Here is a 25,293-nt window from a genome sequence, read left to right as displayed (position 1 = left end):
CATTGTAAAATCAATACATTCATCGTTCCACTCAGAATGTAAAATAAAATTTTTTACGAATTTCTAACTCAAAATAATTTGCACATTTTCGTGACTTTTTCGTAATTGGTCAAAGTTCGAACTAAATGCTTATAAAAAAAAATTGTGATTGTATTTATATATTTTACAACTGCTATTGTAAGAATATATTAAGAGCCTCGTATTAAATTTCAAGCTTGTTGACTCAATGAATAAAATTAATAATTAATAAAAAATTAATGACTCATCTAAATAAAATCTATTATATCTCATCTATCTAAAACAGCTGTAATAACTAATAAGAGGTTTTCTGTAGGTCGGCAAAAAAAGACAATGGGGGAGGGGGGTATAAACCCTTACCTCCCCCCCCATGAGCATGCCACTGTACCTATAAGTATTAACACTTTTCAGCTATCTGTGTTAGTATGTATTTAATGTGTAAAAGTATAAAAGTTGATCACCCTCCCCTCCCCCCCTGAAAAAAATCCTAGCTACGCCACTGTACTAAGTACCTATATTTGATGATATTATTGTAGATAAAGTAATTTATATATAACCTATTTACGTGAAACCTAGTTTTTAATTTTCAATCCTTAGCTATAAAAGTTGAAAATTTTATAAATTTTTAACAACAAAATAATTGATAAATTTTGTCAAAATTCGAACTTTAAATTCTTATAAAATGTAAGAATATATGTGGGTCTATGTATTTTTAATATTTTTCAACTGCTATTGTAACAATATATCAGGTGCCTTGTATTAAATTTTCAAGCTTTTTTACCCAACAAATAACATTTTATTGATATTTATCGAAAAAAAAACTAAAAAAATGCCCGTAAACAGCACAAAAAGAAGGAAAAAATTTCAAAATTGTATGGTGTATAGAAAATTAAAATACAAATATTCAGTAAAATGTTCATGTATTAACAGTTATTATTCGTTTTTGAATAACAACAAAATAACAAAACCACTACATGAGTAATCGAGTGAATTATATCCAATATTGTAAAAATATGAACTTCAGACGCTCATAAAAATGTAATTTGAATTGCTTGTAGACATTTTTTTTTTCGATAAAGGTAGACAAACTTATGAAGAATCTTGTATCACATTTTCAAATCTTAGATAATATAATAATTTGCTAATTTTCGTGATTTTTCCGTATTTTGTCAAGATTTGAACTTTAAATGCTCATAAATAAAAATTGTGAAAAATTGTGTTAAAGGATTTTTAATATTTTTCAAATGTCATTGTAACAATATAGTAAGAGCCTTGTATTAAGTTTTCAAGCATTTTCCCCAACAAATAATGTTTTATTGACATTCATAGAAAAAAAAATAAAACAGGTAAGTGGGTGTCGCTCTGCTGTACAGTATAGCTTACAAGTGGGTCATTGTATAATGGGTTGTATTAGACTTGAACTCAATGATAAAATATCATTGTATAAGAAAAGCGATTCTGAGCTGAGACGGTTTGTCAGTCTGGATATTTTATATTGTTATTATTTATTTTATCATGTAAGTTGAATTAATATTATAATATTATAATTTTTTATTCATTTCTATGGTGATAAGCAAAGCGTTAGAAATTAAAATCCCATTTTTAGCGTTTTTGAGTAATCTTTCAGTGGTTTTTCCCGTGGCATTAAATAACTATTGAGAAAATCGGAAAATAACCTATCTAAAGTACCATCTTGATCCAATTTCCTAAAAGATAAGGTACGATATGTTGAAATCAAAGCACTCCTTCTGGTAGAAATTTTGTATACAGAGTATAAAAATAAAAAAATAAACACCATTGTAAAACTAATAGCTTCCTCGATCCGCTCAGAATCTAAAAGACTAATAAAATTGGAAACTGAAAATGTTCCTCGACAGTTCAAAACAAATCAACATTTTTTGAAAATTTTATCGTCTATAGAAAATGCAAATATAAACAACCAGTGAAAATATCAGGTATATACGTTAATTTGTTTTAGAATTGCACCAAAAACCAAAATCAATTTTGGGTAAAAATTCCCGTTTTTCCTTAATTTTTATGTGGTTTTTCCCGTCGCTTTTGAAAACTATAGGGAATTTTGTCCTCCCCAACGCACCAACAATATTCATTTTTCCATCAAACAAGATATTGAAGTTTAAAATCAAAGCATTATTTCGACTTCTTATCGTGTACACTCACAAAAATAAAAAACACACATTATTATAAAAACAATACATTCATCTCTCCGCTCAGAATCGAAAATCTTTGAACTATTTTTATTATTTTATAATAATTCAAAAACTATCACTCATAGAAACTTGAAACATTTCACTTACTTAAATAAATATAACATATGTTATTTATTTTAGGCAAAATTTAGTTCAACCTATTGTATTAATAATACCTATATAAAAATGTATTATAAAATATCCATAGAAAAAAATAGGCTGAAATTTACAAATTATGAAATTATATGAACACTAATTAATAAAACATTTTTACGTTTATAGAGGAATAAAACTATTTAATCGTGTATTATTTGGGAGCTACCTAAATATATTAAAACAATTTATAATAATTTAAAATTCAAGATCGAGATAAAGGAAAGGTACAATAGACTATTTTAGTAGCTGATGATATCATTATTAATTATTATGAATCATTGTTTATTATTCAATTTCGGTTTAAATTAACTAAATATGTAACCTGTATGGGATTTCATAGCATAAAATATTAAATGTGTTTAATTATCAATGTACTTATGTATATTGTAATGTTTATATCCAATAACTATTTGTTATCAATATATTTTACTATATTATTACAATTTTTTTTTATTTATTGAACTTAAGCCAGGCAACTATGGCCATTAGCTTGTTATTACAATTATTATTATAATAATTATTATCTATATTGTCTTTTCATATAGCTAAACCGCATAATCTATGCTATTATATATAGAAAATATTTTAACTGATACTTCCTACTCCCATACAAGCATATTAGAAGCTATTAATATACTCAAGTACTTTATTTATATTGTATTTTTTGATGATTAAAAAAATAAAAAATAGAAAATTGTGGACAGCACAAAAAAGAGTTGAACATTAATGTATTTGAAAATGGCATGGTTTAGTAAAAAAGATTTGATTCTATATTTAACTTTATGTTTTTATATTAATCACTAATTTGAAGCAAATATTATGTTTTTAACTCGAGAGTGGGATATGTCCAGAAAGACTAATAAAAACCAAATACAAATGCTACAAATCACAATCTATGTAAGTACAACACATATTTTATGTATGATATATATTTTATTTCAAATACATTCTTATTTTACAGGAAACCATTTTGTTATTTTAAATTAATTAAATTATTGTTTGTATAAATAATAAGATAAAAAAATTTTGATCGATATTTCTTTTATCATGTTTAACATTTTATTTTGCAATTATATGAATTAAACAAATAAATGAACATAAAAAGTAGTTACTTATTTTTTATATACTAAACAACAATATAATAAAAATAAGAAGATCCAATATTCAAAATAAAACAAAAATGAATAAACAACTAAATGTTCATATTATTGAATCAATGGTTGCAAATTTAAATGATAAAAAAAATGTAGAAAAAGTAATATTATTTGAATCATAGTTTAGAACAAAATCTCATACAGATTTATTATTGATACTTGAATGCATCATTGAAAGATCTTGAAGTTTGAATGATACATCTAGATATAGGATTTAAATTATAATTTTAACATAAGAAAGTTAATTTGATTAATGTATTAAATTACCATTGCATTCATCCTCTGAACAGCTTTCATCTGGAGTAAAACGACATTCATTATTCAGATATGATTTAAGTTTGCCACTCGAAGCTAACATTAAACCTAAAAATGGGGGTGATGGTTTTAATGGCCTGGTTAAATATTCCGGATGGAATTGTGTAGCCACATAATATGGATGATCATCAAGTTCACATATTTCCATTCTAACTTTTTCTGTATCTGTTCCAACAAATTTTAAACCAGCTTTTTCTAAACGTTCTACATAATCAATGTTTACTTCATAACGATGACGATGTCTTTCTTCGATTGTTTCAAATCCACCATAGAGTTTATCTAAAATTATAAACATTTATTCAGAAATGTAAATATTTATAAAATTATTATTAAATAAGTTTTAACCCTTGAGTACTACTTACGTATAATAGATGAATTATCTTTTTTAAAGACAGTTGTTCTTTTACCGAGCCTCATTGTACCACCTTTATTTTCAGGACAATGTTCAGGCATTTCGATTATTAATGGATTTTTGGCATTAGAATTTATTTCAGTAGTATCAGCATTTTCCAAATGTAATACATTTCTATGAACATTAAAGTATTTTATTGTTATTTAATATTAATTTATAACACACTTTATACATATTTGATAATTTAAAAATTATACTTTAAAAAGTACCTGGCAAATTCAATAACAGCAACTTGCAAACCAAGGCAAATTCCCAAAAATGGTTTAAGATTTTCTCGACACCATTTACATGCCTCTATTTTACCTTCAACACCTCTAGTACCAAATCCTCCAGGTACAATTACACCACTATTAATGATAAATAAAATAATATATAAGCAATTTGTTAAACATGTATAAATAATTAACTTACTCGCTACGGCATAACTTTTGCCATGCTTCATGGTAATCAACTGGATTTGATAATTTAGTTTCAGTTTCAAGATTTGCAGCTTCAACATACTATAAACAAAATAAAAAGTTAAATATTGTTTGAAATAGGATATTAGAGTATAATAAGTTATTACTGTAATAGCCACTTTATGGTTGATATGAGCAGCAGCATGAATCAAAGATCTAGAAACTGATGCATATGCATCAGTAAGTTGTGTGTATTTACCAACTAGAGCTATTTTTATAACTTTTTGAGAACTGTCAATTCTGAAAATAATTAGATATAAAAAATATTTAAATTTTGTGTATATTTTTTTTTTTTTTTGTGACAGGTCAATAATTTATTGCCCACCTATCACAGCCCCCATACAGTGGCGTGTCGAAGGTATTATTTAGGAGTAATTGCTCCTTCAAAATTGTTGGTGGGTGGGTGGCCCCCTGCCACCTAGGTGACTAGGTATATTGTAGATAATATAATATTCAAATATCATATCCAATTATACAAATTGTTACAAATGTACGCATACAATATTGTATTTTGTAAATTTTTAATTTAGACTTATTTGCCGAGTTAAAATGCTGTTATAAACATCAAAAGGGGTGGGTGGGTAATCTTGTATACATTTTTGCTCTTGACCAAAAATGAGTTCAACACGCCACTGCCCCATTCAAAAATAATGAAAAATAAATTATAAATATAAAATATAAATTTTTAATTTTAGGGTACTAAAAACATTTACTTATGATTTCAGTATTTAACACATATTATAAAAATTATAAACCATTAATGTTTATAATACAAGACTTGGTTTTTTGTTTAATAAATTAATTACAAAATTAAGTTTCTAAAATTCTAGTTAAGTACTTACTTCAAATTATATATTTAAAAGTGCACAAATGGAATAAAAACTTATGTATCAATTTATATTTGTTTTACTTGTGTTTTTAATTTTTTCGATTATAGAACTTAATTTTATAACTTCTATTAAGTTATTTCTAAAATAATTACCAATACTTTTATTTATAGTTTCAGGATATAATTTTTTTTATTTATTGCAATAAGAAAAATTAGAATTGTTAAATATTTTTAATTTGAAAATATTTCTGTGAATGTAGTAATAATTTAAAGAATTATACTTGTCAGATAGTTTTTTCCACTGTTTCATATAAATCCGATTATAAGCCACATTTATAGGGAAATTTAAACGATCTTGTAAAAATTCTAAAGCACCTTGATTTTCCATAAATAAAGGCACTTTATATATTGAATCCAAATCATGCATAAACAATACCTAAAAAAAAATACTATTGTAAGAATAAAAACAAATACTAATCAAATAGGTTAAAAATACTTGTCTTGAAGCTACATCACAGAAAGTTGATATTTTCCTTTTAACTTGTTCAACATTAGAACATGGCTTTGTACTTCTACAAATAACAAGATCGGGTGTTAAACCTAAGCCTCTTAATTCACGAACACTGGATTGAGTTGGTTTTGTTTTATCATCTCCAGTCGCACCAGGCTAAAGAAAAAAATGTATTATAAAAGTGAAAAATATATTCTAATGGAATATGAATAATTATAAATGATATAACAATAACTATTTATGTACCTGTAAAATAAATGAGACATGGGCACACACAAAATTTTCCTTTTTTACTTTAAATTGAAACTGTCTAAAAGCTTCAACAAATGGCATACTTTCTATATCACCAATTGTACCACCAAGTTCAACAACACAAACCTAAGAACATAATAATTATTATTATTACTATTATTATTAAGTAGGTATTAATGGGTATAATTTAATATGAAAAGTATATTCAGTGATGTGTATAGCAACTGCTGTTGCTGTTACTGGTATTGTAAATTTTATTTTTGTACTGGAAAAAGTTTGTTAAAAATTACCTAATTAATTAATAAAAAATATTCTTATATGGTTAAACCTACTTGCTATAATTTAGACTTAGTACTTAATCTTCTATGTATGAGAATAAATATACATTTACAATTATTTTAGATGAAGTATTGATCATTTCTATGCAAACTATTATTTATTTAACAAATACGTAAAAATATGCATTATACAAAACATCACTAGAGATATATTAAATATTATAAATAATCTTACATCAGGTTCTACTTTATCATCGCTCACTGGTTGTTTGGCTACACGTTCAACCCATTCTTGTATCGCATCTGTGATATGGGGAATAACTGAAAATTATAATTATAATAAATTTCAATTTGTAAAAATTATATTAATTAATTAATATCTTAATTGAAAACAATTATTGAACTGTATAAAATATAACTGTTTTCAAAATCAGACGTATATAAAAATTATGAATCAACTTTAAAGATTGTTGTAGAGATAAAGCATTCATTGTAATACCGATAATGCAAATATAAATCACTTTAGAAGAATGTATAGTTAAAAAAATATTTTAACATGTTAATTTAATTTTTTTTAAATATTTATATCCAATTAGACATTAGTTAATTATATTAAAAAAAAATAGTAAATCAATATTTTATATTGCATTTTTAGAAACCATATAAGCAGTCTTAAAAATATATACAGTGTGTATATTATATTGTTTATGATTATAAATACAAATCCCTAAGTCAATACTTAAAACAAACACAGAAGTATTTATTAGTTGGAAATAAAGAAAATTCAAATTAATGTTTTTAAAATCATATTAATTATATTAAATATAACCTCTTTTTCTTAGTAAATTCTTGACCACCAACTATAACATATTCAGCATAAGAGTAAACCACTCTTAAACATGCTGCCAAACACCAACGGACCACTTAGGCATTCTGTCATATTTCACAATGATTGGTGACCATATGCCTGTCTTACACTCTTGTATCGAACTATAGGGTCATTCCTGCCTCATCTCATATTTGGGGTGAAAGCTGTTTAAAGGTGAGAGATAAACAGATATGACCAATTTTTGTCAGCTCAGTGGTTATATTATAAGTATTTGCTAAGTAATTATATTATACTCCTTTTGGGTAAAGACCCATCTGTAGAGTAAACAAACATAACTTGCTGGATGGAAATTATTAATACAAGTTAATAGTATTTATATAAACTATTCCTATAAACTGATTATTTCAAGTTTTTTAGTAACTTGATAATTAATTTAGTTTAGGTTAATTAAAAAATCTTGAATAAAAAAACATAAATTATAAAAAGCTATTGATAGTGATAAACACAATTCTGTATATGAAAGCTTATTATAATCCTTTTTTTCATTATTTTGTTTTAAACTATGAATGTATTATTCAGAAGTTAAGAAATTAGTTTTAATAATGTTTCTATATTATATAATTGATTATTATAACGTATAAGATAATACAATGGATATCATAAATACCAAAATATTGATAATTGTATGGGTCAAATTAATTGTTCTGTATGAAATATTTTTTTAATGGTATGTTTGATAATAAAATCAAGACACATACTTGTATTCATTTAATTCTAAAAAAAAAAAATATATCCAGATTCTACACATTATTTTTTATAGTGTATATATTGCGAGGGGAAACTGCCTTTCCACACTGGCTACACATCCTATTTTATATTACACAGCTGTATAATAAACTGTTCATGACATTTACGGTGTCTAGATTCAAACTATTTCATAGAACAGTACAGCCAGTACAGGAGTAACCCACCTACCACCTAGTATTTGATATATTAGACAAAAAGTATCAATAAATTGATTTACATTAATCTGGTTTGAACAATAACTTCTTTGCTTGTAAGGCAAAAATGTATTTACAGTTCACTGGATGAAAAAAAGTCATTTTCCTACGCTTCAACTGGCATTTAAAATTTAACTGATGTAGGCATGACAAGAAATATTTCAGTATCCTACATAAATCATCTCATGATATGTATACAGATATATCTAGACATTTAATTATTTTAGTGAGTAGTACTCATTTTGTAAAAATTTAAAAAAAATCTTCAGTATTAAACCATTTAGAAATCGAAGATACCTTGGACAGTTTTTCCCAAGTAATCGCCGCGTCTCTCACGATTGATAACTTCTTGATATATTTTGCCAGTTGTAATGTTGTTCTGGCTATGCAAAGTGACATCAAGAAATCGTTCATAGTTGCCCAAATCCAAATCAACTTCACCACCATCATCCAACACATATACTTCACCTAAAAAGACAAATTATCACCAGTTTAAATTTATGCGAGCACACAAAGTGAACAATTAATTAAGTATACACAATTTCAAATGTTTTCTAGTAAGTATTCTAAAATTGTGTCGAATTAGATAGAAATTTTAGTCTCGATCTAAGGAACTTAAGTAGGTATACCCATACAATTTAATTAGCACATTATTTTTATAATTCCAATTATAAATTGTATACCAAGGTAGAGATGGTTTATAATTCCACGTTTGTTCTACAACCAAATTTGTACAATTTATCTATTCACAATATTATAATAGTACCTACTCCTTGGAGAAAAAAAATTGCCAATAATAAAAATGTATATAATTACATATTTTGGAATTTGATTTTCTCGCTTAATTTGTAACTAGCCAATTCAAAAAACCTATAACTCTTAATTCTTAAAGCTTGAAAAAAACATTAGCCATGTGGTGAAATGTCTGAATGTTATGAAGGCAAGCGTTGAGGAAATAATTTGATGTACCTATGTTTGAATGAGAAAAAATTGTAGCACAGTCATACAAGTTTTAAAAAAAGAGTATTAGCAGGTAAAGGTTGTATTAAAAAAATACGTATTCAAAAGACACTCATGCCCGTATCCATAGTCAATTATAAGTTGACTATGCATACGGATGAGATTGTTTTTCGGGCACATTTCGAAGGTTCTTAAATGATCATTGTTCATGAGTTACATAAAACCGATTTCTGATCGTTACACGCACACACCATGTTCGTAAGGTGAGAATGTCCCGGCGTCAATGTTCAGATACGGATCGATCTTAATGGACGTCACGTGGACGCCGCAGGACTTCAGAAGCGTGCCGATGGACGAGGCGATGATGCCTTTGCCCACGCCGCTCATGACACCGCCGGTGACCAAAATGTATTTCATGGTTTATTATTCTTCCGGTCAAAAAGAATCGAGAAACGCCGAGGACGACCGTAGTAAATGCACTAGGTGGTAACCGTCACAGATGCGCGAACCAACACACTGAACGACCGAACGGCACGGCACGGAGATCCGGTTGCAAAGTAGTTAATATCTATATTATACAATACTAACGGGTATTATAATTATTTCGATATAATAATTGATCGTACGTCCTCGTCGTCACAACGATGTCGACAATAGATTATAATTGGAAATTGTTAATTGAGAATACTATCGTAGAATGCAGACTGCACAAGTGCACAACATTCATGCGATGGCGTCAGTGGTTATGAGTTATGACAGGGGATGACGCTGCGACGCAAAACCGCGACGCTTCACCGTTTAATAGCCAACGAGGACGTCTACAAAGTGCAAGTTACAACAGTTAAATAGATAATAGACCACGCCACTACCGGATTACGGATTACGGAATGCAAAATCGACATTTGTCTGCACGAGCATGGCATTCTAATATAATTTATATATTGTACTATTGTACACCAGTGGGTGAGGGTCGACAACGTTTGTTTGGCGTGCGAAAAGCGCGGAAAAACCTAAACACACATTTTTAGGTTATTGCTTTTTATCATATTCTATCATGGTTATAATGTTATATCGTAGTGGTAACAGCACGGAATACCTATGGTTACATAATAATTACATAGATAATATCGTTGCTTGGTGATAATAATTTTGAAATTCTCTGGTATTTGTTTAAAAATTATTATTGCTTATAATTAATATACCTACCCTGCTATCTTTGATTTCATTTATTTTGTGGTGCGTGAGCAGATTGCTGCCATGTCAGTGTCTTCTCTCATAACAATGTCATGATTTATGGCGTTATGTCGTACGATTATTTTCTTACGGTTCCTACTACTTCAAATTGGTTCACTGAAATTATCTTTGCCACGAAGCCACGAAGGTCAAGGACGAACGTGTTCAAATGATAAGAAGGCTGATCAGCTTATTGATATAATATTCAAACATTTTTTTTTCACAATTTCTCGGCTACTATAGTCTATAATACCTATCTGTTTTAGTTTCACTTGACGTCTTCCCGTTGACTGCTAAAGTTTTTTCTTCGTAACACACCACTTCATTTGTATACCGAACATGTCGTCCAAACAAAAAGTTTGCATTTTAGGATCTGGAAATTGGTATGTACCATTGTTGCCTTAATGATTATTTACATTGAATGGATCAAAAAATTATCTATTAATGAACCAAAAAATGTCTTTAAGTTTATCCATGTTAACAATTTATAAAAAATGAATATTCTGTCTCAGCACTCATTGGTACTCACAGTCAACATTATTATAGTAGAAATTCGCTAGACTAAACCGGTGTGAAAAATAATGCACCGGAATTTTTGGACCATACATTTATATGGTTCATTATCCCGGTGCGGGATAATGTGGGATAATTTTAAACCGGTTTAATCTAGCGAATTTCTAAATAATTTCTTCATATTGCTATTATCATAGCATAATATTATGTCTATATAACTAATATAGTGTTTTGTTTTTTGAACTTTGATAGATAATACTCTGTATTTTGATTAAACCAATTATTTTAATATGCCAATGTTTTTAAACCTTTTATTAATTAATGTTCAACCTACACAACAATGTGTGTACACTGTACATCATTGAAACATATTTAAAAGGTCATCATAAATTATTGAAAATTATTGTTTGATAGTAATGTACTAATATTATATTCAGCATAAAAGTTTGAGAAATAAATAATATTCTTATTTTTATAAGTAAATATGAGAATTTCAATAAAAAAAATAGATTTTGAATTTTTAGTGATTATTTTTATAAGAAAATTATTAAAATATCCTGCTTAATATGGAAAGGTGTTGGACAATACAATTTGTCTATATTATCTTAAATTATTAATTTATCCCTACTTAATATTATTTAAAATATTTTGAGTTAATGTCTATTTATCTCAAGTACCAATTACCTAATATAAATTTTAAATAAAATGATTTTACAAATACCTACCTACCTATTTAATATTTTAAATAAACCGAAACAAATAAAATGGTGGTACTATTATCTTATGTTAATATTCATTTAAATCCAGACAATTTGTTAACTGTTCTGTTGTATTATAATATAAGTCAAATGTACTCATTGAGTAGATTATATATTTTGTGGAAATACACACTATTTTAGATTAAATTAAAATACAATTAATATAACATTGTTTGATAACTTTTATAATTTGTCATTTATTTAATGTATAGGGGTTCAGCTATCGCAAAAATAATTGGTTCAAATGCAGCCCGCTTGGATTCATTTGATTCCTGTGTTAATATGTGGGTTTATGAAGAAATGATTGAAGGAAAAAAATTGACAGAAATAATCAACACCACTCATGAAAATGTGAAGTATTTACCTGGAAAGAAACTCCCTGAGAATGTTGTAAGTTTTTGTTGAATTAATCATTATTATTTTGTAATAAAATAATACTGGACTCTAACCAATTTGCTCCCAAAAATAACATTAGGATATAGGTATTCAATAAAAATAATATATTAGCCATTGTGTACTTCTATTAACCTCCATGGTTAATCATAAATAAAATAGAATAATAAGAACTAAAGTGGGATTATGCAAATAATAAAAAAAATATTGAATTGATTAACTAATACTATTAAACAAACTTAAATTAAATTAAAATATGATTCATTTCATTCTATTCCTACATTTAATATAAATATCTATGTTATGTTATGTACCTATAGGCAAAACTGTAATAGGTATTTGTTATAATTAATGTAGGTAATTAAATTTACGCAAATAGTGTAGAATTAATTATTATGTATTTTTTTAACAGTAGGTATGTAAATATATGACAATGACAAGAATAAGGACATTTAGTTATCTTCAATGTCATTTAATTTTTAACTCTCATATTTATTTGACTTACTGCCAATGGCTTGGCAATATAAAATTTACTATTTATCATGTAGTGTAATGTAGTTATTGTAAAAAATAAATTATATTTAGCTTTTAAAATTAATTATACATTTGCTCCCACTAAATATTTCATTGCAAAATAAGTCTAGTTGTATCATTATTTTTTTTTTAACTCAATTGGTGGGTATTTGATATAAAATCAATATAAATATATTATCCGGGGTGCCGCCAATAGACGTCTTCTTCTCTCCTGTCCTATTTATTTTTATTTTCGTTCTATCTCATTTGCTTATTGTATTACTATAATACAGATTGTAAATAAATCTTATTTTGTAATGAAAAATAATAAATAATAAAATAAAATATATTTAATTTTTATTTACTACCTACTGAAAATTTAAATTTTAACTGAAGTATTACATTTAAGTTGTCATTAAAACTAAAATTATATTTCACTATAACATAATATACAACGTGTTTAATTGATATATATTATAGAAACTTGTTGAATTAAATATTCAATCAACTTCATTAAATTTAATAGTTACTGACAATTAGTATTTAACTTGTTAAGTACATTATTGTACTTCAAATTTAATTAGGCTATTATATATCTCTACCAACACTTTATTTTATTTAAAATTGTTAAAAATTGTATTGTAATAAGTTAAAAACAATTTTAGGTTGCTGTACCTGATGCTGCCGAAGCAGCCAAAGATGCCGATATTTTAGTATTTGTTGTTCCTCATCAGTTCATACCAAAATTGTGTTCTAGCCTTGAAGGATTCATAAAACCTTCTGCTACTGCACTTTCTTTAATTAAAGTATTTACTGACAATATGTAAGACTTGTTGTTTACAATCTTTTTATGTTATTTGTATATTTAAAGGGATTTGATGTCGCAGAAGGTGGTGGAATAGCTCTGATTTCACAAATTATCAAAAAACATTTAAAAATTGAAGTCTCTGTACTAATGGGTGCTAATTTGGCCAATGAAATTGCTGATGAAAAATTTAGTGAAACCACTATTGGTAAATTACTTTTATATAAATTGTTTGATTTATATTAACAAATATTTTTATTTAGGATGTAAAGATAAACAAATTGGACAAATTCTTAAAGATGTAATCCAGACTGACTATTTCCGTGTTTCTGTTGTTGATGATGTTGAGGCTGTTGAAGCTTGTGGAGCACTAAAAGTATTAAACTCAAGTTCATTGAATAAATAATTGTTTTTATTATAATATATACGTTAATGTTTTTATTTGTGTATTTAGAATATTGTGGCTGTCGGAGCTGGTTTTGTTGATGGTTTGAAATTAGGAGACAACACTAAAGCAGCCATAATACGAATAGGTCTTATGGAAATGATTAAATTTGTTGAAAAATTTTACTCTCATGCTCGACTTAGTACATTCCTAGAATCGTGCGGTGTTGCCGATTTAATCACTACATGCTATGGTGGTCGTAATAGAAAAGTATCTGAAGCTTATGTGACATCGGGAAAGGTAAATAAAACCTATATAATTTATTTTCTATAGCAATTTAAACTAGTTTAAATAAGGTATTGTCAAATTTTATTTTGTTTAGAAGATATTTTGAGCTAAGAACTAATTATTTCCTGTTAACAAACTATTGTAGTAAAATTTTTCTTACGAATTATGGGTATTTAAAAATAGTTTATAGATTAGGATTTTAATTTATTTTTATCCTGGATTAATTTTCGTGTACTGTTTGGTTAAAAATATATAATCCTGATTATATTTCTTCTATAATTCCCACATATCATATTACTTGGTATTTTTCAGCTATTATTTATTACTTTAATATTTTATCATAATCGTCTGCCATTAGATGGTCAAATACTGTGTTTGTTGTATAGTGAATTCAATCACTATGGCTGTTTATTACATATTCAAATATAATTATTAAATATTTGTATTGACTGACTGTTATTGTTGATAATAGTGGTTATTTTATTTATAACAAAAGAATTTAATTAGTTTTTATTATAAGTTTGAAGTTCATAAGAAAACAAATAATAATTAATTAGTTATCCATTACCTCATAATGAACCAATGTAATAAAAAAAAAATTAATATAATCATAGTTCATATCTGTGTGTGAAATGTAAATCTTATTCAAATTACATTTAATTAAATATTTATGAGTTTGGAAAAATATGTTATTGTTGATGATAGTGGTTATTTTGTTTACACCAAAAGAATTTAAATGGTTTTCATTAGTAGTTTGAATTTTATGAGAAAACAAATAGTAATTAATTGGTTATCCATCACTTCACAATGAACCAATGTTAAAAAAAAATGTCAATATATTAACAATATAACCATAGTTCAATATCAGTATGTATGTTCTTCCTATAATATTTAAGAGGACGTTGCACCTACATATTGTTATCTCCGTCTTACACACAAATAATAGTTTACATACTCATAACTCATTTTAAAATTAATATATCGTAAAAAAGCAAAGGAAGAACACATAAAATGTTCTTATATAAAAGTTTGATAATAGGTCAATTCACTCTGATATCAAAACTGACAGCACACTATTGAAACTGGCAAATATCAATTTATGTGGGTGAAGCGTCCTCTTAATGAACTATTTATGAATTTGGGATAAAACGTATATTTAATGTAAACAGTAAGTACCTGGACAAAATGAATAGGACAAAATGTTATTGAATAAAATCTCTGGTAACTTTTAAATGTTCAGTCGCACTTACATTAAGTATAATTGATTTTCTGTATATGTTATTATTTATTAGTCAATTGAAGAACTAGAAAAAGAAATGTTAAATGGACAAAAACTTCAAGGACCAATCACAGCAGCTGAAGTAAATTTTATGCTCAAAAATAAAGATATGGAAAATGAGTAAGATTCAACATTATATTTTTTTTTAAATAATGTATGCATTCAATTATTTTTTAAATTTATTTCAGTTTCCCATTGTTTACAACTGTCCATAAGATTTGTATTGGAGAATTAAAGCCTAGTGATTTAATTGAACAAATGAAATTAAATACAAACATGTAAGTTGTATATATATATTAGATAGCCATATATTGTAGCCACCAATCTATTAACATTTATAAATTAATAAACTATAGTGGTGTATTTAGGATTTTTAAAGAAAAAAGTGTAATTTTGTTTAAAAATTATAAAAATAATATAATTTATCTTTTTATAATTATAATGATTAAGATATAAAAATGTGTGTATAAACATGGCTCACAAGGAACCAATGCCTATAAATACACTACTGGTTAAATATGTGTATATTATTAATTAATAGTTATCAAACATAATCATAAGTTTGGTTTAAAAGTAAAATTTATTTTTATTAGGTAGTAAATAATATTGTTTTTGTTCAGCTTAATGCATTTCATTTCATTAACAATAGTAAAAGTTAATTTCATTGTAATTCTTGTTTAACTGTTTATTTTATAATTTAATATTTGAATAGATGTTTGTATTTAATTGCATATTATCAGATTCAATTGAACTGCGGGGCCTGGGTTTTACTAATTTTTTTTTTTTAAATTGTAATTTGTTCAACTTTTAATCTTAGATTTGTATGCATTTGTAAAATTAGTCAAGTAATCTATTTTTATTTGTACTTCCTTTAATATGTATGTTGTATGCGTTGTTATATATATTTGTTTATTGATGTGCATTAATTATTAATGATTTTTGTTATTGTTTTTGCTTAATTATTTTTAATCTTAACAGTATGTTATGTTTTCTTTTAAAAATTGATTTCTATAGAGAAAAAATTTTAATTTCTATACACTAGATTTCTTGTTTTTAAATATTAGTTATGTTTCATGCATGCCAATCACTAGTTTAAAATAACAAAAGTATTTATATAATATTTACAGGTCTGACAAATTAAATCTGGACAAATGTAACCTGTAGGAATAAAAATTCTTATTTTTTTAAATTCAAATACAAATCTAAATTTGTTTAATACATTTGTGTTGTTTTATTTTATTTTTAGAAAAACTGAACAAGCTGATGGAGAATAAATGAAATTGTTCTTCCAACATTGTTAGGTTGTCATACATGATACATCATGTATGACTTTATTTCTGCAAGAGTTAGATACTATGTTTATACAATTAATACTCACAATGCACATCTATGTCAGTATGTCCCATATCTTTCTTGTTAAAGTTATATAATGTAGAATTATTTATTTATGTCACATGTGTCATTTTTAAATGTTAACAGTTTTTTTTTGCACTACCTCAAACAAAAATGCACCAATTTCAAATGTTACCAAATTGTATTGTATTAAGGCAATCAAAATATAAATATATGCATAGGATTTATTAGTTAAATAAATAAATGTGTATTAAAGTAACGAAACAATAATCAACCCAGAGGTCACTATTATTACTAGTAACAATATTTCTTTAAAACTGCTTGGATCATCTGCATAGCGATTTTTGGTGGTTAATCTTCGATTTTTAATTTCCAATAATGGTATAATAATATTCAATATATCTGGTATCATCAAAAAGAGATCTCTTATCACCTAAAAATAAAAAAAATTTAAGTAACTTAAAATTAATATGATAAGCATAAAAACTTAGTATACAAACATTTAGTACATTTATTATACATTAGTATATCTGACTTAGTGCCCATATTACAATCGTTGAACTAAGGTTAAACCACCGAATTCAACTTGTAAAATCAGTGGGTTAGGCTTAACTGAGGTTTAAACTATGATTGTAAAACAAGCCCTTACAGATGATTAAAATCAAGTTAACATAGTATATTGATGATTTATTTTTAGTATGGGATTCTTTCAAAAGAATTGTATCTTTCATTTGAAGCGTTAAAAAAGTTCTGACTGTTCAAAATGTCAACAAAACGTTGTTAACTTGATTTTTAAATTGTTCAGATAGTAGAAATAACAAGTTAAAAATATACAAAACTAGAAATATATAATAAAAATTAGTTTTGCTTATAGAGCATTCATTTTCAATTTTAAGTTTATTTTTTAGTTTGATAAAAATGACTATCCAATATGTGTATACTTTTTAATATGTAGTAAACATGATATTTTCTCAGTATGAATTTGTATTATTATAATATATGATTAATTGAGTGGATTGATTACAGTTAAGCTGTATCGGTTTCACATTGGATGAGGTCATTTACTTGATACCAATAGTAAATACCTAGTAAAAGTAGATACATTAACTTGTACCATTGATTAGATTAAAATATACAATACAGCTATATTTTATATACTATAATATAGTTGTTCTAGGCTAACAATACTATTTATTTGTAAAATATCATACTTGATGTGCGAATCCACTTCCTCCAATTACATTAATAACAAACTGATCAAATCCAGCAGCTAACATATGTGTTAAGCCCACAGCAATGATAGAAAACAAATGGAATTTCTTTATTTCTTTTCTGCGATCGCATATTGTGTAAAGAATGCCTGTAGAATACAGTTCAGTAACAGTGAAGAATATCTGATGATTCCATTGTGAATAGAAATCGTCGTTCCAATAGTTAACAAATGACCACCTTGAAAATATTGCAATGTCATAGCTTAGCAGCTAGTAAATAGAAGGCTTACACTGTGTACAACTAACCACGAGTAATAGTGAGAGAACATCGACAGAATAAACAACAACATCATGTTGTAGCGTATCTGCTTGTCAAAGCATAGCCTGACAATGTTTTTCACACATTCGTACAACACAATCGTGCAAACTGCCGTAATAACCCAAATTTTAAACGTGTTGTCTGTAGCGTTGAAGTACATATGCTTATATCTAGCAACACCCGCTTCGTAAGGACCTAAAACAAATAACTCCTTTCTCTGAAGACAAATACAATTTGGTTTTTAACCACACATACTAATGTGCGTAGAGCTACGCATACCTTTGAACACCGTGTCCCAACAGGAACATGTACAGTGCTCCTTGTTGACGTTCACATTGAAATCGCTCCAGAATTTTTCCAAAATCAGTATGTGGATTGCTGGTAAAAAGACGGGTACGAGGAGTGCTATGCATTGAGATTTTTTCGATGCAACATTCGTTGGGGCGGTCAAAATCATTTTTGTTTAGAAAAAAAAGACTACAACCTATCTACCTAGTACCTACCAACGGCTGTTACATAGTAGCTTAATGCAAACAGCGATTTTGGTCTTAAATGTTCTGAGTGTTGGATTTTCGTGTAACATTTACACTCGTTATGTACACACTACACGCATTACTCAGCTTTAGTCATTACGCATATTATCGAATTTTGGAATCTACCTAAATAAAATTCAATATTATTATTCTTGTTTATAGTATAAATTTGTTTAGTGTTTGATAACCATTATCACATTTCGTAATATCGAGCCCTAGACGTCGGGTTCACGTCATGTAAACATAGATAGTAAATAAAAATAAATTGGATTCATTGACCTTTAATTATAAATAGGTTTTATAATAGGTCAATGATTGGATTGATCAATGATCATAGACTTTCAAGTACCTATAGAGGCAATTTTTTAAACTTCAACTTAATAAGGTAACTCTGAGGTAACAACAAACAATAGCATATTTTACATAAAAGGTCAAGTTTAGTGTTTATCTCTTAGCGCATAATACATATTTTTAATTAATGTGGAAAGAAAATCATTATTTTCAAGGCCACTCCAAGTTACTATGTGGTAAATATGAATTTTAGCCTTGTTTAATGTCGTATGAGGAATAATTGAGTACAAAACATTTCCCCGTGACATTTTACATATAATTATACTTTCACATACAATAGGTACACTTTTTGTTTAAACTATTATTGTTTTTACCTATATAAAATAAGTACTTAAGAAAATTAAAAATGGTGCGTAAGTGGATGTCGCTCTGCTTTACAGTAGGTTACAAGTGGGTCACTGTAATGGATGGTGTTAAATTTGAATTCAATGATATAATATCATTGTACAAGAAAAACGATTCTGAGCGAAAACGGTCAGTCAGCCTATGATATTACTAAGTATATTTGATGATTAAGATAAATAAAGTAATTTTATTTTTTTTTTTATTAATGAGATTTTAATCTATAAATTATTATATCTCAACAATTACAAAAAGAAACAAAAAATGTATATCATATATTAAAGTGATAAGGTAAATCGGAAAAGGATATTATGGAGTGTATGAAATGGGAAGTGTAATTTTGTTAATTAGGGAAGTTAGAACCAATAGGCAATAGAAGAGGCTATAAAATAAAATACATTTTAAATCAAAGTAATTTATATATAAGGTATGTATGTGAAATCTTGTTTTAATTTTTCTATCCTTAGCTTAGCTATAAACATTTTATACATTTTTAACTACAAAATAATTATTACATTTTTAATTGGATAAATTTTATCAAAATTCGAACTTTAAATACTTACAAAAAAAAATTGGCACTATGTATTTTTAATATTTTTCAACCGCTATTGTAACGATATATCAGGAGCCTTGCATTAAATGTTCACGTTTTTTTACCTAACAAATAAAATTTTATTGATATTTATCGAAAAAAAAATTTAAAAATGACTGTAAACACCTCAAAATTAGTAAAAAAAAATTTCAAAATTTTATGGTGTATAGAAAATGAAAATATAATCATTCAGTAAATGTTTCATGTATCTACATTCTACACTTATTTGTTTTTGAATAACAATAAAATAATAAAACCGCTACTTGAAAAATGGAGTGAATATCCAATGTAGTAAAAATTTGAATATCAAACTATCATAAGAATTTTATTTGATTAGCTTGTAGACATTTTTTTTTGATAAAGGTAGACAAACTTATGAGGAATCTTGTATTACATTTTCAAATCTTGGATTTAAAAAGAACAATTTTTATGAATTTTCAACTCAAAATAATTTTCTAATTTTCGTGATTTTCCAATATTTTATCAATTTTTGAACTTTAAATGCTTATAAATAAAAACTGTGACTAAGGATTTTTAATATTTTTCAAATGTCATTGTAACAATATAGTAGGAACCTTGTATTACATTGTCATGCATTTTCCCCAACAAATAATGTTTTATTGACATTCATAGAAAAAAAAAGACTAATAAAATTGGAAACTGAAAATGTTCCTCAACAGTTGAAAACAAATCAAAATATTTTGAAAATTTTATTGTGTACAGAAAATGCAAATATAAATGACCGGTATATGCGTTTATTTGTTGTAGAGTTACACCAAAAACCAAAATCGATTTTGCGTAAAAATTCCCATTTTTTCTTAATTCTCATGTTGTTTTCCCCTTTGCTTTTGAAAACTATAGGGAATTTTGACTTCCCCAATGCACCAAAAATATTCACTTTCCCATCGAACAAGATACTGAAATTTAAAATATAAGCACTTTTTCGACTACTATACTATCAAGTACACAGATACAAAAAAAAAATAAACACACATCATTTTAAGATCAATACATTCATCATTCCACTCAGAATCTTAAATCTAAAAAAATGTTTAATATTACACCTACATTTTTTATTGTTATATAAAATACATTTTAGAAAGTTTTTGAGATCTATAGCCATAGTCATGAAGATCCCATGCAATTAATTTTCTTATCATTTAACTAAAACAGTATTAATACACTGCTATATAAATTATTATAGTGGTTCGAACTCTGAAGTCCATACTAATCACTTTATACACTGAAAATAGACCAATATAAAGATTATTTTATAATATTCCCATGTATACTTCAGAAACACCTATATAAATTAATTGGATCCCGACTTTCTGGGAACTTAAGATTATAGGCTATATAATATTATACACTGTATAAATAACATGCTAATCAAGAGTTCCAAACATTGAATTGGATATTAATTATTAAGATAATACGAATATACGATTTAAGAATGTATAGACTAAAGAGTAAATACAAATGTGGTATTCATTTTATATAACTTCTAATTTTAGTAATCAGTAAAATATAGTATGATGTTGTGGGGGGGTAAATACTAAATAGTTTTATAATATCAAAAGGTTTCTCTTTAAAATAGAGCTAATAACATAACTAGGCTCAATTCTACTGCATTTTGAAAATTATAATTATTTTTTTAATAAAAATTTAAGCAATTTATAAGTATATTCTATAGATTAGTATTTAGAAAATGTTGTTTGAAAAGAAGCATAATATACTACAAAATCCCCATTCACTTTACATGAAACATCTTTCTACTTTTGGTACAAAACAAAATAAAATAGATACATAATTTATTAATTAGGTAATCATTTTAAATATTAATAAATCATTGTAATAACTTATATTGTATATTTTCAATAAAAATTATTTCAGTAGTCAATTGACTTTAAAATAAATCATAAATAATATTTATAAAAATGTAATTTAATAGTTATACAAATAAAATAAATAATAAACTTGTGTACTAAGTGCAATAAATATTTATAACTATTTAATTTGAAGTATATTTTTTAATTAATACATAAAAACATTAAATATTCAATACTAACGTGCAATTAAAATAAATAAAAGTAAAGAAATATTCAACGGGTCTATTAACTATTTAACCAATTTATAATGATTTGATACAGGCATACCGCTATATTATCCATCATTAATTATGAATTAGTTTAATTTATAGTTTATACATTAAATATTATAATTAGTCATTATACATAATTATTAAAGAACGCTTATTGAAATAAAATAATATTAACAAGTTTCAAAGCTATTCTATATCTTGATTAAATATTAAATACGTTTATAATTCAAATTCAATTTAAATTTTAAATATTTAAACTTAAACTTATTTTGTTTATAGCTCTATAATAAAACATTATCATATTATTATATTATTATATATTTTGGTAATAATAATATTAATTTCATAGTAAAAGCTTATTAATATTTTATAAAAATAAAAAGTAAATATATGCTTTATTTACAGCCTTCAACATAATTTCCTGGGAATAAGCCTGTAATGCCATCCATTACACCTTCCCACCAACCATCGTCATTTTTCTTTAGGACATAAATAACTGAATTTTCTTGAAAACTTAATTCGTCGTCTTTATCAGCATAATAATCATAAATTGCAATTACTAAAATATAAATAGTTTATTAAAATTTAATATAATTTATATTATTAAGAAATTTTAAACTTACCCTTCTCCAAATAATTCTTAGGAACCCATCCTGGAAGATCAGGTTCTTGGGGTACAATTGGGCCAGCAGCAATATGACCAAAATGATCTTCTGGAGGTGGTGGTAATGGCGGAGAAGCTGATGCTTGTCTAGTATGTTGCTGTTGAGGGGAAGTGACTACTGCAGATGAAGAATGATATTGTGATGAGTTTTTTAAGATACCAGGTAACTGTGAGGTATTTGCACGATAGTGGTCAGTAGTTGTTAGCTGGGTAATGTTAGAACGATAATGATCAGTAGGTGGCTGTTGAGGGATGTTTGAACGATAATGATCGGTAGATGATTGTTGAGATAAATTTGAACGATAATGATCAGTAGATGATAGTTGCGATGTATTAGAGCGATAATGATCTGTAGAAGATTGTTGAGATATATTTGAACGATAATGGTCTGTAGATGACTGTTGAGAAGTATTTGAACGATAATGGTCAGTATTTGATGAAAAAGGAGCCTGATGGAGATGATGGTCCAACAAATCTGGTCCAACTCCCATTCTTGTGTTTAATGTATGAGGAGACGGTGGAGCTAAAACACAATATGGATTAATAATTATAGGTTATCTTCATACTACAAATTTAAATTCACATACGAGGCATAGAGTTTAAAGATGATGGTTGTTCCGACTGCTGCATTGGATGCACCATGCCAATGATTGGAGATTGTTGTATGCTACTAGATGACGATGTGTGATGTAGAGGAAGAGTATTATAACCAGGTCCTTTTTCACGTCTAACATGGCCTAGTGGATAATTAGGAGCATAATGACTGGGAACTTGTGGTGGAGCAACGGCGGGAGGGGTACGATATTCACGAGACCCTTTACTCAATGATCCAGTTGCTCGTATAACTGCTGGAGGAGTAGGTGGTTTGATTGTAGGAGCAGGACCAACAGATGACATATTAGTTGAAGCACTGGAACTATTGGAAATTGGTTGACGGACCATACGGGGAGTATTACGAACACCGTGGCCAATATCATCAAGTGCTGTAATATAAAATGTATACAAATAACATACAATTTTAAAATAATGATTTCTAAATCATTAAATTAGTTATGTGCATTACATAATATATTTATATTCTTAAAACAGAAAGTAGTAGATACCTGTAAAATCAATTGGTTTTCTAACATATTTAATAGGCTTTTCTGGATTAGCAGGTGCAATGATTTTATATTGACGGTTTGTTGTTTTATTTGCTGTCAATACACCAATTTCTCGTCTGGCAACTTTTTCTTTATGAATCATTACATTCTATAAAATTAAAAAATATTGATATAATTCTTGTGATTAGTATCTTAAGTACTAATAGTACTTATTAATTATTACCAGTGTTGGGTAAATTACATTTAAAAAGTAATGAAATTACGTTACTCGTTACTTCAAATATTTTTATTTAAATTACATTTGCATTACCTAAAATTATATTATATCACGTTACATTACTTTTTGATTAATAAAGTAGTGCGTACAAATAGCATTACTTTTTTTTATCATTTTTTTTTTTTTGAACCATATTCAATTCATATGATTCAATTATTATGTATATATTTTACAATCATAGACCTAGTGATAATAGAACTACTATAGTATTATGTACAAATGTACAATCATTTCACCTATATGGCTATATAGTCATAAGTTATAAGTCATAATTCATTTTTATTAAATTTTGTTTTTAAACTGAACTCTTTTTTTTCTGCTAATAAAGTGATAACATTTATTCCTGGAATTTTAAGTAATATTGTCAGCTATTATCAGAATCAAAAATATATATAATTGAATTTTAATTTGACTCGGATATCTTATCGGCTTGTACACCCAAAACTATTATTTTAATAATGTGGGAAAATAACGCTTTAGTGCGTTACTTCATAGATACAATTTCTACAGTTTATGGTTACAATACCGTTACTTTAAGTAAAATGTAATGAAATTACTATTGCATTACTGAAAAAGTAATTGTGTTAAGGTAGCCACACACGGTCCGGTCAGCCTGTCAGTTATGCCTGCACAGGCCGCCTGAGACCGGTCGGCCGGACTGACGTCAGCGCCCCCATACGTTCCGGCGAATCTGTCCGGCCGCGGCAAGTTTTATATTGTATTAAAAATTTAGCCGGACGGCCGGAACCCATACACGTTTCGATACGCCTGCGCAGTCCCGCAGTCGGCCGGATGGACGAACGAGTTTTCATATTTTCTCCGGCGGCCTGTACAGATATAACTGTTCAGGCGACCAGAACCCACAAACGCAACGGCCGACCGGTCTCCGGCAGCCTGTGC

The 25,293-nt window shown here is 27.0% G+C and overlaps 4 protein-coding genes across 5 annotated transcripts in view; 1 reads left to right on the top strand and 3 right to left on the bottom strand.

Moving 5' to 3' along the window:
- Positions 1-3,258: 3,258 nt before the first annotated feature.
- On the bottom strand, positions 3,259-10,380 carry Ctps (CTP synthase). Its single transcript, NM_001160709.1, is given in 12 exon segments — positions 3,259-3,736; positions 3,803-4,129; positions 4,213-4,376; positions 4,472-4,609; positions 4,674-4,762; positions 4,828-4,960; positions 5,831-5,985; positions 6,046-6,216; positions 6,307-6,438; positions 6,826-6,911; positions 8,718-8,888; positions 9,632-10,380. Coding segments are annotated over 12 exon segments (1,797 nt in total). The 5' UTR covers positions 9,798-10,380; the 3' UTR covers positions 3,259-3,671.
- A 271-nt stretch (positions 10,381-10,651) lies between these two features.
- On the top strand, positions 10,652-17,191 carry LOC100160658 (glycerol-3-phosphate dehydrogenase [NAD(+)], cytoplasmic). 2 transcript variants are annotated; one of them, XM_008186273.3, is made up of 10 exons: positions 10,652-10,996; positions 12,097-12,274; positions 13,456-13,596; positions 13,662-13,803; positions 13,859-13,971; positions 14,050-14,280; positions 15,561-15,667; positions 15,736-15,825; positions 16,675-16,707; positions 16,794-17,123. In XM_008186273.3, exons 1-10 carry the CDS (start codon positions 10,953-10,955, stop codon positions 16,819-16,821), a joined length of 1,107 nt encoding a protein of 368 aa, XP_008184495.1. In that variant the 5' UTR covers positions 10,652-10,952; the 3' UTR covers positions 16,822-17,123. The 2 variants fall into 2 exon arrangements, with proteins under 2 accessions (XP_008184495.1, XP_001945715.1); XM_001945680.5 differs by lacking the exon at positions 16,675-16,707 and having other exon boundaries at positions 10,656-10,996; positions 16,794-17,191.
- LOC100163318 lies at positions 17,105-19,139 on the bottom strand. The gene is made up of 4 exons (XM_001946665.4): positions 18,710-19,139; positions 18,418-18,625; positions 18,112-18,349; positions 17,105-17,333 (listed from the first exon to the last, which is right to left on the bottom strand). The coding sequence occupies exons 1-4, from the start codon at positions 18,885-18,887 to the stop codon at positions 17,151-17,153; spliced, it is 807 nt and encodes a 268-aa protein (XP_001946700.1). The 5' UTR covers positions 18,888-19,139; the 3' UTR covers positions 17,105-17,150.
- A 3,547-nt stretch (positions 19,140-22,686) lies between these two features.
- Positions 22,687-25,293, bottom strand: part of LOC100165377 (abl interactor 2) — a 5,033-nt gene continuing 2,426 nt past the window's right edge. The window contains exons 3-6 of the mRNA XM_001946614.5: positions 24,117-24,264; positions 23,601-23,996; positions 22,973-23,536; positions 22,687-22,908 (exon numbers count right to left, since the gene is read on the bottom strand). Of these exons, the coding sequence (XP_001946649.1) occupies positions 22,745-22,908; positions 22,973-23,536; positions 23,601-23,996; positions 24,117-24,264 (1,272 nt within the window). The 3' untranslated portion in view covers positions 22,687-22,744. The remainder of the gene's footprint in view (positions 22,909-22,972; positions 23,537-23,600; positions 23,997-24,116; positions 24,265-25,293) is intronic.

Source organism: Acyrthosiphon pisum, chromosome A2 (genome assembly GCF_005508785.2).
Source record: "Acyrthosiphon pisum isolate AL4f chromosome A2, pea_aphid_22Mar2018_4r6ur, whole genome shotgun sequence".
In the NCBI taxonomy this organism is placed as follows: domain Eukaryota; kingdom Metazoa; phylum Arthropoda; class Insecta; order Hemiptera; family Aphididae; genus Acyrthosiphon; species Acyrthosiphon pisum.
Note: the sequence above shows the minus strand (reverse complement) of the source record. Positions and strands in the feature narration are given on the sequence as shown.